General features: G+C 45.2%; 1 protein-coding gene across 16 annotated transcripts in view; it reads right to left on the minus strand.

Annotated features, from left to right (window-relative positions):
- The window catches only part of CELF4 (CUGBP Elav-like family member 4), a 702,112-nt gene that overhangs the window by 39,754 nt on the left and 643,637 nt on the right, over positions 1 to 18,721 (minus strand). For 6 of the 16 annotated variants that reach the window (XR_006016178.1, XR_006016177.1, XM_042028749.1 and 3 more), the window contains exons 9-12: positions 15,091 to 15,171; positions 14,013 to 14,078; positions 12,289 to 12,369; positions 5,919 to 6,062 (exon numbers count right to left, since the gene is read on the minus strand). Coding sequence is in view for 14 of the 16 variants with exons in the window: in XM_042028749.1 (XP_041884683.1) it covers positions 5,919 to 6,062; positions 12,289 to 12,369; positions 14,013 to 14,078; positions 15,091 to 15,171 (372 nt within the window). In the remaining 2 variants the exon portion in view is untranslated. The remainder of the gene's footprint in view (positions 1 to 5,918; positions 6,063 to 12,288; positions 12,370 to 14,012; positions 14,079 to 15,090; positions 15,172 to 18,721) is intronic. The other 10 variants (XM_042028761.1, XM_042028760.1, XM_042028757.1 and 7 more) reach the window with 6 other exon arrangements.

Consider the following 18,721-nt stretch of genomic DNA (forward strand, 5'->3'; position numbering starts at 1 on the left):
AGATCATCACAACCTGCCTGCTGCCTTGCATCTCCCACTCCAACTTTTTTGCCACCACACTGCAGCATTTAACTGCCACAGCATGTTTTTAATAACAGGATACAAGGTCTACCCATTCCCCAGCCCTTCTCCCAAGCTTCACCCCCTCCTGTGTTCAGTTCTCATTCCTCACTGCTTTTCTCACTTTTAATCTCTCTCCTTTGTCTCCCCAATTTCTTTTCATAAGCTAGGAGGAGTTTAGTAGGGAATATAATTATTTAACAGCAAACTTAATTAACTATTATGACCCTCATCAAGTGATGCTATTTTCTCTATTTTGGCATCTTCAGAGAACAATGGATGTTTTTCCAAATGAGGTGGCCCATTAGCAACTTTCAAATGCACTCCCTGCAGGAATCTGGAATGAAATTCAATGTTCACGTTGTACTAGGAGTCAAACAAGACTTTAGGACACATAAACCTATGGTCCTACCTAAGCAGCCCTTGCAGTTTGTAAGCTAGAATGCTCCTTGTTTTGTTTAATGTGGGTCATTTCAAAAAGGGGTGGGACACTTTGCGATGTGAAAGTGCATCTGGAATGTGCAGAAAAGGAGGAAAACATCTGGCACTCATGGGTTGCTTACACCTGGGGTGTCAGAGTGTGTCAAGCTGAGTGGAGGGAAACCACAGTGTCTCTCTGGGAATAAGACAGGTTGTTCACAGCCTTCTGGAGTCACTGTCCCATGGGGAGAAACTGAAGCTGCTAAACCAGTGGGTATGGAGAACAGGCACATGCCAAGGAGACATGTAGGGGACAAAGCAGGGACATGGAGCAGAACTGGCCTGACCGTGTCTGCTGCTCAATGGTGTGCAAAAAGTTGGCAGACCCAGGTGCTTATTGCCCTCAGAAAGAGGTGACTGGAGCAAACCAAGTGTTCCAGTAAAGCAGTTCCTTCAGCTTTAATTTATCTACATCTTATTTGACACTTTGGAATAACCATTTGACCTCTGCTTCTCCATCCGTGTTCTCATTTTTCTGATTTCTGACATGTCTTCCTAATTAATACTGCCCAAACATGTCTTGCTCTCTCTCCTCTGTTAAAACATTTCTCTAGAATATGTCTGTCTCTGTATTTCACTAACTTAATGTCTTCAAATGCTTTCTTCAAATGTGTCTTATGAGTGAGTGTTCCTGGGCTGTGTTGTAGCGTCACCCTATGACTGGGGTAGAGTTAGCCATGTGTGGGCAGGGTGAAGAGCTGCCCTTCTCACATTGCCTACTTGCCTTAACAGCCTTAATAGTGTTATTTTACTGGAGCTCTCTTTTAGCCTTGTACACAAACTATTCACATTTAAACTGTCTACATAACTGAGAGGGAATTATCACCAGAACCATTGAGACCAGCGCAAAGATGTAATCCATGTCCTGTGACATTTAGCACACCTACACACAGAACAACTTGCACACACGTAGAGGGAAGGTGAGAGACCCAGTGTAAACCCTGCCTTGTGCAGACACAAGCTCTGGGTTCCTGCAGATGTTGACATTCAGGCTGTGGCACACTTTACCTCCGTGCAAGTCTTCCTAGACCAGCCCACTGTCTTCAAGGAGTGTCCATCTAAGTGTTATTTTTCCCTGAGTGAGACAGTGAATCCTGCTGCGGCCCTTCCATTTCACTGGGAAGTGATGTTCATGGCCCAGTTGGAGAAACATGCTGGCTGCAAAAGGAGTGTGTGGGCAGAGGCTACAGGTGTGAGCTGGGCATTGAGTGAAGAACAAGTGAGAGAGGAGAGAAAAGGGCAGAACGGTGAAGAGCTGTGAAGGTGAAATCACTAAGTCTGAATATAAGAATGGGGATAGGACAGTGCCTGAGGAGAAACCCAAGGGGGTGCAGATATGGTCAGTGATGGAGGCTCAGGCCATGGGGATAGACAGGGTGTTGGTGAATGGGAAGGAGAAGGATGGTCTGCATTTGGCTATGTTACAGCTGTATCAGTACAGGGACAGGGGAGAAAAAAAAGCCACAGGTTTGAAAAATTATAAGAGAAAATGAAGGATTTGGGTCTAGCCTGGATGTGTGCAGCAGAAGGAAAGTCATAGGCAAAGAAGCCTCCCAGACTAAATTACTTTTTTCAGTGAGAAGTCAGGGTTGTTTCTCAGGCAGTCTTACACAGTAGAGCAGGCAGTCCTGCTAGGGAAAACAACAGACATACTCTGAGCACCTCACATTTTGCATCTGATATTGGTGTTTGCTGTAGCTGGCATTCCTTGCTGCCCCTTGTCAGCCAGGAGGCAGTGGCCTCTAAACTGGAAACGCCAAAGGCTTTCTGACCACAGCATGGTTTCTTTAGCATGTGCAGGTGCCAGTGGTTCTCTGCAGGCTCATGGACTCCAGAAACCAGGAGAAAGGCTTGTTTCTGCTCTCATTTTCTTCCTAATACTCCTGTACCTGCCCCAACACTATCCTGCCAGTAGTGGCCAAAGGAGATAAATTTGTGTTCAAAATGCAGGCAAGAATTCATAGTCAAACAGTAAGAATAAAACTATAGAATGGTTTGGATTGGAAGGCACCTTCAAGTTCATCAAGTTCCAACCACCCTTGCCCTGTGCAGGGGTGCCTTCCACTAGGCCAGGTTGCTCCCAGCTTCATCCAACCTGGCCTTGGACCTTCCAGGGATGGGGACATCCACAGCTTCTCTGGGCAACCTGTGCCAGAGCCTCATCACCCTCACAGTCAAGAATTTTTTCTTGATAGCTAAGCTAATTCTCCCCTTTCACTTTAAAGCCTTGTCCTATCTGAATATGGTTTTCTAAAAAGTCCATCTCAGCTCTCTTGCAGCCACTTTAAATACTGAAAGGTGCTATCAGGTTTCCCTGAAGCCTTCTCCAGGCTGAACAACCCCAATTCTCTCAGCCCATCCTCATAGGAATGGTGATCCAGCCCCCGATCATCCTCGTGGCCCTCCACAATTCTATTTTGACATGCTGTTGTACTCGTTCAGTTTGTGCCAGCTACTTACAGGTCGTTCAATAGTGAGACAAAGGTGACAAATAAAGTTTTTTCTGTTCCCGTGGAAAAAAACATGGTGACATTTTTCTCCATAGAATTTTTAAAGTTTGTCTAAAGCAGGACTTCCTGACAATTTCTCGACAACCTGGGGCTAAACTCTGTTACAGCAATTTATTTGGGATCTGCATAGCAGATATATTTTAAAAGGTCATATAATAGTGGAATATCTTTCTGGGGCCAGACAGAATTGTCCCCCCAGGCTAGCACTTGGAGAGCTCTAGCTGCACTAAAAAAAAGTGAAATAGAATGCAAATGCTATGTTCTTACATGTTGAGTTTAGGGAAATGTTTAAGGAGAAAGAAGGAATTTTCTTACTTTCAAAGTTAATAAAATCCCTTCTTTTCCTTTAGGAAAAGTAATTTTTTTTAAAATTTAAATTTATTTCCTGAACAAAAATGCCAGCTTCAGTAGACTTAGCAAAACAAATGAAAGGCCTCATTTCCTCTAATACCTTTTACATTTTTACATTGCTTTAAATCTGAAGGTCAGGAGGGTAGGGAGGGTTTGAAAAGCAGCGTAACCTACCTGTGACAGTTGGCTACCTGTGCTTCTGCTATTTCTATCCTTTTGGAGGTGGTGGACGTGGAAGCACAGTCAACATATTTGTCTGAGACCAGCTGTCACAGCAGGCACTCAGCTCTGGGAAACTAGGTGAAATCCAGAGAAAACTGGGACTTGACACCTGGGACCCCAAACTAACTGGATTTGGGTATTTGTGTCTCAGAAGCTAATATAAGGTGACTAAGATCCACCAGCAATCTCTAATTCTTTCTTTTACTTGTCTATGTGCCTGAGTCGACACTTCCAAAGGGCACCTTCCTATTTCAGCCTTCGATATCTCACAGTAAGTTTTGGAGTTCACTTCATCCATCAAGCTGATGTTTAGTTTCTACCAGTAACTCAGTGCTAAGAAAGATTTTTGCTAAGACCTCTCAATTCTTGCTTAACTCTCAGCCTCGATCTCACAGTACCTCAGAAGCAGCCCCAAAACCCTGTCCACAAATAGGGTATGTGTCATGTCCTCACGAGGCCATTGTAGCCATGAGCCTTTGAACTGAGTGGGGATAAGGCTCATAGATGTTCAGAAGGCATTCTTCCTTGCTGGGCTTGTCTCTCACCTCATTTCTCCATTTACTTCTCAGTATGTGGAGAACCAGGCCCAGAATTCCTCTAAATATGAATGACAATTTCACTGCCAAACGTCCATTTCTAATTCATGGATCTCTTTGGAGCATTTGTTTCACTGTCACCTAGAACTCTGCTGGTCTGCTCAACTTGTTATGAGATTTTATATATCTATATAATTATGTAGATACATAATTTATATATAAAAAGAAGGTGGGCTCTGGATTCATTGGGGCTAATTCACAGCTTTGAGTTCTAATTTGAATTTGCCAACTGCCCCTGTGTGCCAGACTCTTTGTCCTTCATTCCTCTTGTGCTGGAAACTGTAACAACCCAGTGACTCCTGGTGACTGGGAGGGCTGTGTCCCTCTCATCAGGGGTCAGGGTTCCTTCAAACAGAAGGGAAAATAGCCTGTTCAGGCCCTCTGTGGATGGGCAGGAGAAACTGTGCATAGAGAACGGGCACAAAACTCTTGAAGTACTCTCTGACATGCACCATGGGCAGCAAGGGATGAGGTAAGAGATTTGGGAGGTGGGCTGTTCAGGAGGGGAAAGGGGAAGGCAGCATGGAAAGAAAGCATAGTGTGGAGATTGAGAGTGGTTTTAAAATCAAATGAAAACTCCAACGAGTCTTAACTCTGGAAGTTTGCCTGAGAGACAGAGTCCAGATTAGCTGCAAGTAACAGGAAAAGAAAAGCAATAGTTTGTTCTGTTGCACTTCCCAGGGAGGGTCTGCAAGAGGCACAGGACGGCAGATAATCAAAAATTACAGGTCCTGGTGGTGGGCACATGGCTGTGGGAGATCCCCTGTCCACCAGGTGTGATGGGATCAGATGTGGCAGGGTCCCCATGCTGCCACACTGCCAGAAGGGACCCTTAACAGCCCCAGCTTTGCAAATGGTGGTATCCCAGTGAGAGCCCATACATACATCACCCCATGGCTGTTGGCTGGCTGAGCCCTCCCGTTGTGGGTGCAGCTCAGGGTGTCCCTGCCTGGGGCTCACAGGCAGCTCAGGCTGTGCTCCTTCTCCGCCCCAGCTGGTGAGGTTGAACCAGCAGTGAGGCCAGAGCTATGTGATTTGGGTGAAGCTTTCAAACCCAGCCTCTTAGCATAGACTGTCAGCTGAGGCACAGGGCTACCTCAGCCTATCTGTATCTGCTGGGGTGCTGCCTCAGGTCCAGTGGGCTCAGAGCATGTCTGAATGGTATCCACCAAGCAGCCATCACCCTCAGAAGACCAGGCTCTCAGCAGATGCTCAGCCCTTATCTGCTGGCAGTCTAAAGCATCACAGATGCAGGAAAGCTGCCCTCACAACTCTGTCTTCCCTTCAACCCCAGGACCTGCTTCTCCTTTTCCTTAGGTACAGAAATGCCCCTTCTGCAACATGATCCCTCTGCTGATTTCATCATTTCACCTATGCCCAGCCCCCTCCATTTTGTTCCAGGTGCTTTAATCTTTTCTGCACCCTCCCCACCTCCCCTTATATGGGGTGATATTTTCTGACCCCGCCGGTGTCTGCAGCACCTTGCTGCTTGTGAGATGCCAAACCTTCACCTCTAAGGAGCGCACACAACTCTGAGCATGAGACAATCAGGAGAGAAAGAGGGAAGGGGGAAAGTATTGACAGGAGTAAATTGAGAGAAATCATAAAGCTTAAGCAGAAAGAAAGCAGTTTGAAAGGTAAAGTATTCAGAGAAAGCCCTTTCCTGGATGAATCTAATTGTTTTGTTATCTTTACCCACCAAAGCATTTACTTTGGTTTGTCGCCCGATCCACAAACACTTTCGAGGAGATGACATTACCGAAAGGCAGGAACATCTGCATCAGCTCAGCATCCCCAAACTCCTGGGGCAGATGGTAGATAAACAGGTTACAGCCCTCTGGTCCTATCAAGAGAAAAAGAAGACCCATGAATGAAGAGAAATAGGATACAAGAAAGCACATGGTGGAGGTTTACTTTGGCATCTTCTCTCTCTGACTGGTGAGTGGTCACGTTAGGAAGCAGCCTGTAGATTCTCGGAGGAATGGACAAAGTAGAAGACCAGGAACTCAAAAAGTCACCTAGATGCTATGGTAACTTCAATAGCTTTCCCAGGACACCAGGACAAAATCTAGAGAGAGAGGAATGCACCAGCACATGTGGCCATGGAAAGCACAGAGTGGAGGAATAAGAACACAAAGAATGAAAGAATATGGTTCATAGATTTTCTTTGTTCCTCATAATCTTATATAATCTGTAGAATTTTGGGTGACCCACACTATCTCTTGCCTCTTCCCAGCATCTGCATGCACAAGTTCCGTTATCCTCCTTGAATCTGTGTGATGGCAATAACATCACACAGATGATGATAATAAGCAGAAAGGTACGCACAAACCCACAGGCTCATCTTTGTAGAATTCATTCCCCCAGCCTGACTCAGCCCAAAGACACCCCCAGATCTAGACAGTTAGGCCATGTCCTCCATTCTAGAGGGCTCTGCAGGAGAGATTTTAGGTGGATTTAAATCCAAATTATGAGACAAGAGGGATTGGCTTTTTTGCCTCAATTCTGTAACATATAATCTTACCGATTTCAGAGGGTGCTTTGGAAAACATCCAGAGAGGAGTCTTTAGCTGGAATGTGAAGTTAAAGTAGGGACCCTCAAAAAATATTCTGTTGAAATTGTATTTTGGGGCAGAAGGGGGCAAACCTGCCTCTGGTCAAATAGCCTAGAATGCAACTTTTCAACTTGACTTTTATTTTTATGTATGCTATCCTTGAGCAACAGTCAAAAAGGGGCAGGTGTGTCCAAGTGGTTTTGTTAAAAAAATTCAACATTTAAAACCTTTGCAGTGTTCTACAGCAGAAAACAGTATAGTTTGATGAGACAGGGATTGTTTTTTTCATTGTTTTATTTCTAAAGGTACTTCCAGCTGCTGCCCAGCTCTGCACTGACCTCGACAGGTAACTCCAGGTCTGCTTGACTCAGAGGAGTCGAGATGAAGGGGATACATTGTGTGCCCTTTGCCAAAAGGGTTAGAGGTGAGAGAGAAGGAGGGTTTCCTCCTTTCCCCTAGCCCATGTGTCTACAACCCTGTGACCTGACTCAGTCAGCTTTCCCCTTTTTACGTCTGGGGCACAGTGTGGGGAAGGAAAGGGTTTTTTAATACTCTCGTTTTCTTCATCAGGGCATAATTACAGTGTCATAACACAGCAAATTACAACTTTGCCTTTCCTGTTAGGGAGAGGAGTTCGCCTAGATGCTCCCACCTTTTATTACCCATTACTCATCCCCCCGGCTGGCAAGAGAAGTACGGCAAAGTCAGGATTCTGGCAGATGCCCATTTAAAGCTCATTAAAATTCTTGGGCCTCAGCATGATTGAAGTCACAGGCTCTCCACATTTCCTTTTGGATTAATGGAAAATGAAGCCCTAATGAATATTTGCTAAGCACAATTTTCCCCACTAATTTGCTAAAAGGACTGTCATGAAGGAACAGCTGATCCTTTGCATCTTGTGCATTTCCTAAAGGTCATGAGGATGGTAACAGGGTTTCTTCCAAATGGGGGGGATAGTAGTATGGTGGGATAATTAACTAATTAGGCACCCGGTCATCTGCTTAGCTAAATTACTTTTGAACCTCAGTGGCCCATAATCAGGCTCCCCTATTTCATGCCAAGCTTTTCCAGCTTCTCCCCACCTCCCGTCTGCCTCTTCTTTAATCTTCTCACTGAGCAACTATCCCTTTTCCAATCCTTGCTGCCATCCATTTCCACACAATATAGAGTTATTGGCATAATAAGCTAGATATGAAACAGTCTGAAAGTGTTAAACAAACACTAACCCCCTTAGGTGTCTGTTAAAATTGAGAAAATTCTGCCCAGGAGCAGACCACGGTCCAGAATAACAGGGAAAAATTTCATTCCTTCATCTGAACGTGCCCCAGAGCACTTCTGCTGTGGGATTTGAGATTCACATTATAATAAAATGGGTAAAATTTTGGCTTTGCTGCAGTTGGTAGCAAAATTCCCACTGACATCACCAGAGCCAGCAGTTTGCACTGTAAAACTGGCCAATTCTTTCAAAAATACCAGCTGCATTTCCTGGGGTCTTGGATGTGTTGTGCATGAGTAGGGATTCTGCCTGTGTGTGCTGAGAAACACCTACCAAGGCATAAGGCAGACCAGGAGGCACACAACTTTAACTGCACCACCTTTAGGCTGGGCTCAAGGAGAGAACAACCCTTAGTTCACCCTGAAAACAACTTTTCCTCACACAACTAAGAGAGCAAGAGGAAGATACCAGGGAGGGTGTGAAAAAGCAGGGACCATTCTCAAAGACCAACTCAGGTCTAAAATGTGCCTGGGAAACCTGTGCAGTGGCTTCCCCTACTGACTCAGGCATTCAAGGCCAAACTCACTTTGTTCCCAACTACAGAGGAGTTTTTCCTAACTACCAATGCTGAAAACTCCACTTGCTTCTGAGAAAAAAAAAAAAAAAATTGGGATAGTTTGATTTGTTTTGTCACCTTCACATATGAAATTTCTGCCATTAGAATTTAACAAGTGATTTTTTTGTTAAATTCTTCTGTAAGTTACCTGTCACAGTCAGAGCCCTTGGTAAAGAACTCACAAAACATGATCTGTTTGCCTCAGCCCTCATAGCTTTTATTTATTTATTTATTTATTTATTTATTTTTGCCTGATTCAAGTTACTTTGGGCACTCCATGGAAGGCTGTGTGTTTGCGTGTACGGCTGTCTTGTTGTATACTGATGTATATTTTTAAGAAACCAAAGACAAGATCATAAGGAAGAAATTCTTTACTATGGAAGTGATGAGACACTGGCACAGCTTGCCCAGAGAAGTTGTGGATGCCCCATCCCTGGCAGTGTTCAAGGCCAGGGGGGGTGGAGCTCTGAGAAAACTGGTCTAGTGGAAGGTGTCCCTGTCCATGGCAGGGAGCTGGAACTGGAGGGTCTTTAATGTCCCTTCCAACCCAAAATATTTTATGGTTCCATTTGTTGTTCATCTCAGAATGCTTTAAAGATCTTAGTTGGTTCTCAGTGCACAAATGCAATGAGTTCTAAGGGACTTGCTCAGGATACTGCAACAACAGAAAAACCACAGCTACTATGGAAAAACCTTATTGAAGACTCCAATTCTCTTTTTGGGGAAAAGGTTCTTGTTTTGGACAGTTTTTAATGGGTTATTGGGGATTATCATACTTGGCAATTCAGGACTGAATACAGTAATAAAATTATTTACTACAGGCTTTATTTTTGTTTTCAAATGTAGTGCAGCTTGAAATCTAACCCCCATGACACACCATCAGAAAAAATGAAGTTTCATTTCAACACTGATGTCTGCCACGGCTCTTGGTTTTACGACATGTATGCATATTATGACATATATGCATTTCCGTTCATTTATATACAAGAAGCACAGTTAGCCTTGATTTGGACAAAAAGGCAAGGAGAACTTTAAGGACTGCACAGTTTCTGGATGTTCTGTAGATTACAGGCAAACTATGCTGGATAATGGAAAAACCTGTGACCGAGGGCACAGAACCACATGGTTGGTTCAGCTTGGTTGGACCTGAGCTACGCCATTAATAAGCCATTGCTCTGCCCGTGCTCCTCACACTTGAGCTCATTGCCAGTTTTTTAGCACAGGGACAGCTGCAGACTCAACCTCTCCCTGCGTGCCCATCAACGTAAGTGAACTCCATACACCTGTTCTGACATCAGCTGTCCATCATTGCACCCCACCACCAGGAGGCAATGTCATGAGGAAAGGCTATGATGAGGCTTGATTTCCAACAGTAATTAAAACTGGGCTGTCCCATGAAGTCAGGCTGCAGCACTATGGTCAGCTGCACACCTCACCTCTACAGCAAACACTCAGAGGTTGGAATTTCATTGCCTCTTCTGCATCTGCTTGCCCAGTATGTTTGAGTACAGCACAGATAAGAGTTGCAAACTTGTACCACAAAGTTGTACTTCCGAGTTTCAGAAACTACATCAAGATGAGTGATACCATACAAACTTAAAATCGCCTCCAAGTTTTGTGTGGTTGACATAGCCTGAATCAAGATTTTTATCTTAAGCTTTGATAGTTTTGGATCTGTTCCACCCTATGTGCCCTGTCAGCTGCAGTAGTCTCAGCGCTCGTGTGGAAGTGATGACTCATCTCTACAGGAATGTTGCAGCAGCAAAACGTCCCAGGCTTGTTATCCAGTGGGGATCTAGGAGTGGAGCTAAGATTGTTATTAACAATGTGATCACTGGTGTTATGGTGGTGCTAGGGCTGGTTCACTAATGAATCAGTGTTTGTGCACATCCTTGCAAGCCTAAAGTACTCTCCTCAGCACTGAGCATTGTTATTACTATTGTTAGACTTCCCTCTGGCTGTGCTTTCCTGTTAAATGTTAGAGACGCTTAAAGGTGTTGACCCTCTGCTAAAGGGGAGTGTTGTGCTTTAGAGAATTTCTCTCTAGCAAGAAGCAGAGAAAGCCACAGCCTCTCAACGGTGCAGGAAAATGAGGGACACTGGGAATGGCAACCTGCATTGGACTGGTGGTTCATCTCATGCTGCTGGTCCCCCATCCATGCTCATTCTCAATGCCTGCTGCTTACAGGAAGGAGCAGAGTTATAACTTGTCCACTGGGTGACACTCACTCCTAACCCACAGAGACACACTACGCCCTGTGAACCCAGGGGTCTTCAGGCAGAGGGTCTTCAAAGTGTGCACCACAGCTTTCCCCTGCTTCTGGTAGTTCCTGGCACAGCGCTTTGCTGAGCAATGATCTGCTCGCCATTTTGTCCTGTGCTTAATCTAGCCCCAGTAAGTAACAAAAAGCAAAGTCCTTCAGCATGGGGGAAACATCTCTGTAATGATACGATAGGTCTGTGCATCTGTTCTCACAGCAGGCACATGTACTAGAGCTAATCAGGAGCTGGAAGTTGTGTTCCCCAGGAAATTCTGACATAGGAAAAAAATAATTCCAAATTAGATGGAAATGACAACATTTCTAATTTTCTTACAAAATGAGATTTCTCCCCGAAGTAGTTTTGGATCATCAGAACGCTTTAGTTTGATAGTGTAATCTAGATTAATTTCATTCTGACTCTTACACAGTATTAAAATATTAAATGTAATTACATACATATAATAACACATATAATATAGAATATGTCTGAATTAGTAATCTAATAGAGGATAAAATTTAAAATGTAACTATTTAAAATGAGAGTTGCTACACTGGAGCACCTGACTTTAATGTCTCACTTAGGCAAGCAGTCCCCTCCTTCTTGTCAAAAGGGAGCAGTGGACTTCTTGGAGGACAGCTGGAATGGAACCACCCAAGTGGGTTTCCTCTGAGGATTCCACTGCTCCCCACTGACTGTAAAGGAAATATTACATGGCACAGTTTTCTCCCAAGGCATTTACATGCAAAAATGCTAGATTCACCTCTCCTTACTCTTCATGTCTTCTGTGAAGCCATCCAGTCCTGTGGAGTAGATTACCCAGGCAACTCTCATAGTCATTGCAAAGAAATAGGAACTTTTACTGTATGATTTTTCTCATCCTGATAGGGATTGTGCTCTACAAGGTCTGATTGCTGTTTCCAGATTATCAATGGAGGCTGAAAGGCTGCAAGGACTAGATCAGCTACTCTAAATAGCAAGGCCTTGTTCTCCAAATAGAAGGTGTCTGAAATGACATTACTGGCTTTTAATAGAGGGCCACTAGTGCTTTGTTTCCTGTAAAGCTCTTTATTCCAATACAGTTGCATTTTTATCTGCATTCTTGTTGCTTGTCTCGAACAGAGGCCCCCACTGGACGTTAATGGCTATGTTGCTAGGCGGTCTTTCCATGTCCCATGCACACCAGCATGCTCTCCTCCCTGGAGACTGAAGAGATCTCATCAGCAATTCCCCACATGGATGTTCCTCCACAGTACCGTTGGTGACAGTGGCACCATGCCATGTGTAGAAATGCAGAAAAACCAGTGGACCAGGGATTCAAAGCAATTGGGTGTTTAATGGACACTCTTGGTGCATGAGGAGGGAAACCAATGAGGTGGGACGGCTTGCTGGGGTCACAAAGGAGGATATCACTTTTACTCACCTTCTCTCTGTTGCTGTGGGATCATGGGAGGTGGCTGTGGGAACGCTTGGCTAATCTGGCCATAGGCAGCAGGATAAGCAGCTACAGGGGAGAGAAAGGGAAAGAAGAAAGAAGGACAGATTTCAGTGTTGGGAAGCAAGGAGCTTTCTCTCCAAACCACCACACCAAGCTAGATGTGGGCTTTGCCCGTGTGTTTTGGGTCTGTGAAGGGCCATCTTGTGCAGCCTGAGGTGTGGTGTAAGAGACACGGTCATGCTTCAGGAGGTGCCGCAGGGCCCTGAGCGTCCTCCCTCCCTCCAGCTCTGTCAGCAGTGGCACCCAGGGCAGCCATGCAGTGTAAAAGGGTACTCTGCTGAGACCACTCCCAGCAGAGATATGCAACCATTCCAGCTGGTGAGACAAACACCTTCAGGCACGAGCTCAGTGCAGAGATGCCCATACTGACAGCCATGCGCAGAGCATGCGCACACCTTTCCCCCACGTCATCTCTGGCACCCTGATTAACTCCCATGCTCATAAAAACAGCGCACACGTGTGTTTCCCACTTCATGTGCCCACAGGCTGTATAGACACAGTTGCACGTACACTCTCGGATATACATTTTCTTTCACGCCCATAGAGACTTCCTTTCTCTCACACAAACACAGGAGAAACAGTGAGCTGCAATTAAACAATTTTCTCCATCTCAGCTCCCCCACCAAGCAAACAAGGGGAGCCATTCACTACCACAGATGGTAGATGATGTGCCTTGCTGCTAAAAATACAGAGTATGGGTCGCCTGCAAGACCAGAGCGAAGAGGATAGGGGCCATGTGTGTGCTGAGGGGTTAATTAACAGCTCAAAGGGTTGAGTTGCTTCCCATCTATCAAAGCTCACAAGCAATAAATGACAATAACTAAAACACCGGCAAATGAAGCCCTACATGGAGAATTAAATTAAGTTTCCAGATACAGTGCTGACACGAGATAATAGCCATTCCTCAGCGGGAACCCATGATTGCTCCAGTTACCACAGGAAATAATGACTTTGGGGTGGCAGCTTCCTCGCAACGTTGGCCATGGACACCTCATGAGGGGAGGCTGAACACGGCAGGGTCGTGGTCTGCACCAGGTCACTTTGGCTGGTGTCAGTCCATCAACTGCAAAGGAGCTGCTCGGCATACAGGACACACAACTGGAGGCTGACCCACGGGGAGCTGTGGTGAAATCTGCTGAGAAGCAGGGGAATGTCTGGATAGCTCTTAAGCAAGGCTCAGACTGACTAACTGGGGCAAGGCCAGCAGACACACCCTAAGAAAAAGGGTGTGGTGCAGGCATTCCATACCCTTCCAGGCACAGCAGCAGTGGGTCTGCGGGGTGTGGCTGCCCATCTTCCCGCTTTGCTGCAGCACTCAGGAGACCTGTTTTAGAAGGTGGCCTCCAAAGCAGTGGCCTGATTTTGCACTTGTGCACTGTGCTAAGGCAGACCAGACATGGTCATGCTGATGAAGCTTCACTGAGGTGCAGGTCAGTGGGAGCCTTTCCCTGGGAAATGGAGTTGTCTCCTCAGTGAGAGAAGACCCTGGGTATCTCGATGTTGTTGCAAATTGAATCTGGGAGTCTGTGGCCTCCAGCTTGTTCCTGTATCAGTAAAAACCTCCCTTCCCTCAGCCCCCTGAGGTGTGTTCAGAGGGTAATGGCTTTAGAGAAGAGAAAGGTTTATTGGGAGAAAGTGTTAATACTAACGACCTGCGTACTGCTGCACTCCAGCGTAGGCTTGCTGCAAGGGGTCTGCTGCAGTGGGGCTCTGTGCTGTGGAGACACAAGAGAGAGAAGGAATTAAGGGGTTAAAACATAAGGCACTCTCCCCTTATGTTTTATCATCAATATGTGTTATGAAACAGGCAGACCCAGGGGCTGAGGGTTGAAGAGGAGCAGCTCACTCACCCTATGGACAGGAATGTGGAGAACCCCCCAGGATGGCTAAGAGGGGTCTGTCCCCCAGCCATCACCCTGTGAGACCTTGGAGCAGAGGACAAATAAACCTCTCTCCTCATTTCCCAAGCTTTAATTATGGATCTGCACTGATCATGCAGATTTTTGGCACTAATCAACCCCAAAGAACCCTCATCTTAATCCAGGACTAACACTGTGCTAGGTGCTGTGCAAACTCAGATCTCAGTGACAGCTACAGTCACATGAACTTTCAATCAGAGCAGAAAACAACAGGGGCATAGCAGGAGGAAGGAGAAGAGAACAAAGCAATGGCTCCTGTCATCCCCACATCCCTTCGAGGGGCTGTGTTGCTGCCAGGCAGCCCCCAGTGAGAGAGAAGAAGCTGCATGGAGGGGAGGGGGACACCACTTCTCTGCTCCAGGGAGGATGCTGTGAATCTCTGCATAAGGCATGCAGTCTCTTGCTGGCTTCAAAGTGTATTTTCTCTCTTTACAAGTGTGCATTCCTCCCCACTAAAACTGTTTATTTTTGTGAAACTTTGAAGTCTTGCTCAAATACAACCAAAGCTAGTTAAGATTTTTTTTTTTTTTTCTCCTTTGGTTGATAGGGAGAAAAAAAAGAGAGAAACGTGTTGGATAAGCTCTTTCTTTATCTGCATCAATAAAAAATTTAAAGCAAAGCTTGGCTAAACCTCCAGTCCAAATGTCACCTTGGCCCTAATATTTCACTTCTTGCTATGAGTTTAATTTGTATTTATTGGTACTGCACAGTTCTACATTTATGCAGTCCCTCCAACCTATTCCTTGTAGGATGATCCCTTAGGGAACTGCCACTTTCCCACATCCATCCCACCTTTTTTCCTTCTTACCCGCACAGAGGTGTGGCTGGAGGCAAGGCTTGGAGGATGCAAAGGTGGGGGCCTCTTGGAAGGAAATCTGGTGCCATACACCTATCCAAGGAAAGACACTGACTGTATGGCAAAGTGTGGGGGAGGTTGTCATACGTGAGTATTACATACCCAAGGAACATGGATAAAGTGTTTTCTTACAAATAGAAATACCAGCTTGAAACTTAACTTTAAAGATCACCATTGGTCATGACGGAACCTTGCAAGGTCTTGCACTTTTCTCCCAAAATACAAGGAGGAATGGTGAAACGACCAAATTTGAGGTGGCAAACCCAATTAGCTGGCTAAGGCTTGGAAGCTCCTGTTCGTTATGGGTATTACTGGATCATGTGGACTTTGAGGCTGGGGTAGTCACAGGAAGAAATAAGTGGGATTGCAGTCTTAGGCTGGAATGGTTTCCTAGCTGACTTTTGGCAAGTCCCTCAATATGTGTATGTGTGAAATGGGAAAGCGCTGTCTTACTGTAAGGATTTTCATTTCTTACAAAAGGGTGTGAGGAGAATACATTAAAACCTGTGGGAGGTCAGTGGAAGGCAGAGTAGAGATTCTACACTACATTTTTTAAAGAGTAGCTTTTCCAGGAAAATAATGGAGGTAATGTTCAGAAAATATAAAAAATGTTTTTACTTACTCCATTCTTCTTGAAGAAGAAACCAACTAAAGTCTGTTCTTTTTAACCTCTGCTCAAAACTGTTTTCCTCGAAGAACAGAATATTGGTCGTATCGTTCCACAAGAAAATTGACTATCTATGGAAAGTTGAGTAATACATCAGTGCCCTCACCCCTTTAGGAGAATGGATCATAATAACTTAGACCCTTCAAGTCCTGTCAGGTAGAAGATATCTCCTGAGAAAGGTGAGGGAACCTGTGGTGAGTGAAGCAAATCTTTGTAACTATGGTTTTGCAGACTGCAGTGAAGCAGAGGATCTGCCATCTCTGACCCAAAGGCAATTGTCCTTCCTTCATTGCATAGTGGAAGCAGTTGTCTGCTGCTCAGGAAATGCAGTTACAGTATTTCATTCCTCCTCAGATGAGGCTGATTCGGGCATGCTTGTTCTCCCCCTGACCTTCTGATAATTAGCAGTGGCTGACACTTCACTGATACAGGAGAAGTCACTAGGCAGGACCTGTCTGACTGTGATCCTTTCCTTTATTCCTTGCCTTATCTGGGCACATGTGGGAACTGCCCAACCTCCCCGCTACAGCTGAGTCTATCTCCTGGATACGACCACCTGTCTCACTGCAGAGCTGCTCTGCTTATCCCACCTCTGGATATCTCACCTGCCTTTGGAACCATATTTTGACCATCAGAACTAAGACATTCTGCTTAAGAAAATTACGCTGATAATCATGGCCCACCTTTAAATATTAGAACTGGGCAAATACTTTATTTGAAGTGTTTGGGATAACAGGCTGTGAAATGCAGCCTTTCTACCTTCCACACTAAAGCTTTCAGAGTTCATTATTTTCCCAACTATTAATGACTTTCTACCAAGGGTAATATCTAACTGAGTATTTCTCACGAGGCTGCCTTGTGACCCAGGTCATGCATGGGGTTTCCTCTTGGCTCATAGCGCATGTAAGCCAGTGGGAAGGCTCTGCCCTGGTTTCAGTCAGCTTTGCTCCAATCTGGAAATCACTTCCTCATGAGAAAAGAATACACAAAGTAGCTGTTCTAACACACAGGGCCCTAACATTGACCCAGCCATCCCTGGATGCTCTTGAAAAGCAGAGTTCAAAGCACCTCTGGGGAGGCAGCAACTCCTGGCTTGGGGCTCTGTTTTACTTGTAGTCTCACATCCTGCCTTGGCCATTTGGGAAAAGCAAAAGTTGTGGTGAGTCACAAGCAGCAGGAATTTAACTTGGCACCTCTTAAAAGTGATGACCTCTGCTCACTGAAGAACTCGCCTTCCTTAGCTTGAAGACTGTGTTTACTCATCAAATGAAGATGTGACTTCAGCACAGTAGATGTGTCCGTGCTGGCCAACACGGCCTATGAAGATGCAGGGACACAGACTTCAGGGCTGGCTGGACACCCTGGCAGGAAGCCAAGGCATCTTGGGCAGCCATGAGCACATCTTCATGCTGCTGCTCACCCTGTAAATGAATCAGACCTAGTGAAGGGCATAACTGCCTGTGCTCCCAGACATAGCATGGATGAAACCAACAGCTGGTATTGATCCAGAAATCTCAAGACACAGATTAGACATTTGAGGAAGTTGTGGCCGTGCTGTGTTCTGTAAAGTGACAGTCCTCTTACATGTTAATGACCTATGAGGAGTTCATTATGGGCTCAGATACACAAGAAGCTCACAATTCAGAGTCAACCTACCACAGGGGTTAGGTTTGGCTGTAGCCCACCACGTGCTAAAATTCAAAGTGATTGGGAGATAGGAGTAATTTCTCTGTCTCAGCACCAGGAGAACATCAGGTAAGGTTGCTTTATTCCTCCATAAGATACACATAACTTCATAGGGTGGCCTTCACATAGATCATTAGTGAGAGAGTTACCCTGCCTCAGTCACCCTTTTTCCCCATCCAGCTTGCCAGTCTTCTTTGATACTGAAAATATTAGTTGAACACAAACATTCAGGGCTGGGAAAACACCTCAGCTCCTCTGTGTGCTGTTTGTGCCAGGGTGCAAGCCCACAGTGGCACACAAGGTAAATGGGTGTATAAGGGCTGGTTAGCGCTATTGATGAGAGATGTGGATATCACAGAGCACCTTAAAGCAGCTTTTGGACCAGAATCAGCATGTATCTAAGTTGTAACATCATCCAAAGACCTTGGATGTGCTGACTCTGTGCAATTGTGCCTAGGGAGAACATCTGAAACAGCTTTCCTTGTGACCAGACCCATGGAGGTGTCATGTCCAACATACAGACGTTTCTGAGATTAAAGGTGGTGTAATGTAAATGCTGAGAATCAGCTGGTGAAGGAAAAAAAAAAAACCAGAGAGGGTCCTGAGAGGACAACCATCAATCATGTCAGCCCCACTGAAGTCCCTGTGGCCTTTCTGCTTTCCAGGAGCTGAGGATCTGGCCTGGCCAGGGCAAACTAAAGGTGTACTGTGAAAACAAATGCTAATAGTAACTTCATTTGGCAGCTCAGGGCAAGAGCCTTATCCCCAGACATCTCCTCTATATTAATTTGATCATTTCCATATCTCCACGGGAAAAATCTTGCTCAAATACAATTGTCTCTTTGCAAGACAATCCTGGCCAAGATGCCACAAGGTGACCATGGCAGATAACCTTCCATAAACCTGGAGACATAAAACAAGCCAATGACCTACTATATGGCCATAAATATAAATTTAACGAAGGCAGCACTTATTCATTAGGCAGAAGTCAAGAAATGACTCCCAAGTCCTTCAAAGAAAGTAGATCCGTTAATGTCACTTTCCAAATCCTCTGCCTGATGCCAAAAAGCGAGGATGATTTCCCAAGTCAGCATGAAAAACCAGTGCTTTAAAATTAACACCAGGAAACTTTCTTACTCCTGATATATCTCTAGATTGAAATCCAACTTTTTAAAGGGGCTTTCAGTTAGTGTTGGGTCTGACATTTAGCTTCTGTCAGAGAATGAATGG

The sequence above is a fragment of the Corvus kubaryi genome, unplaced genomic scaffold, assembly GCF_017639235.1.
Source record: "Corvus kubaryi isolate FWS band 111438036 unplaced genomic scaffold, C.kubaryi_AGA036_p1.0 37308, whole genome shotgun sequence".
NCBI lineage: Eukaryota > Metazoa > Chordata > Aves > Passeriformes > Corvidae > Corvus > Corvus kubaryi.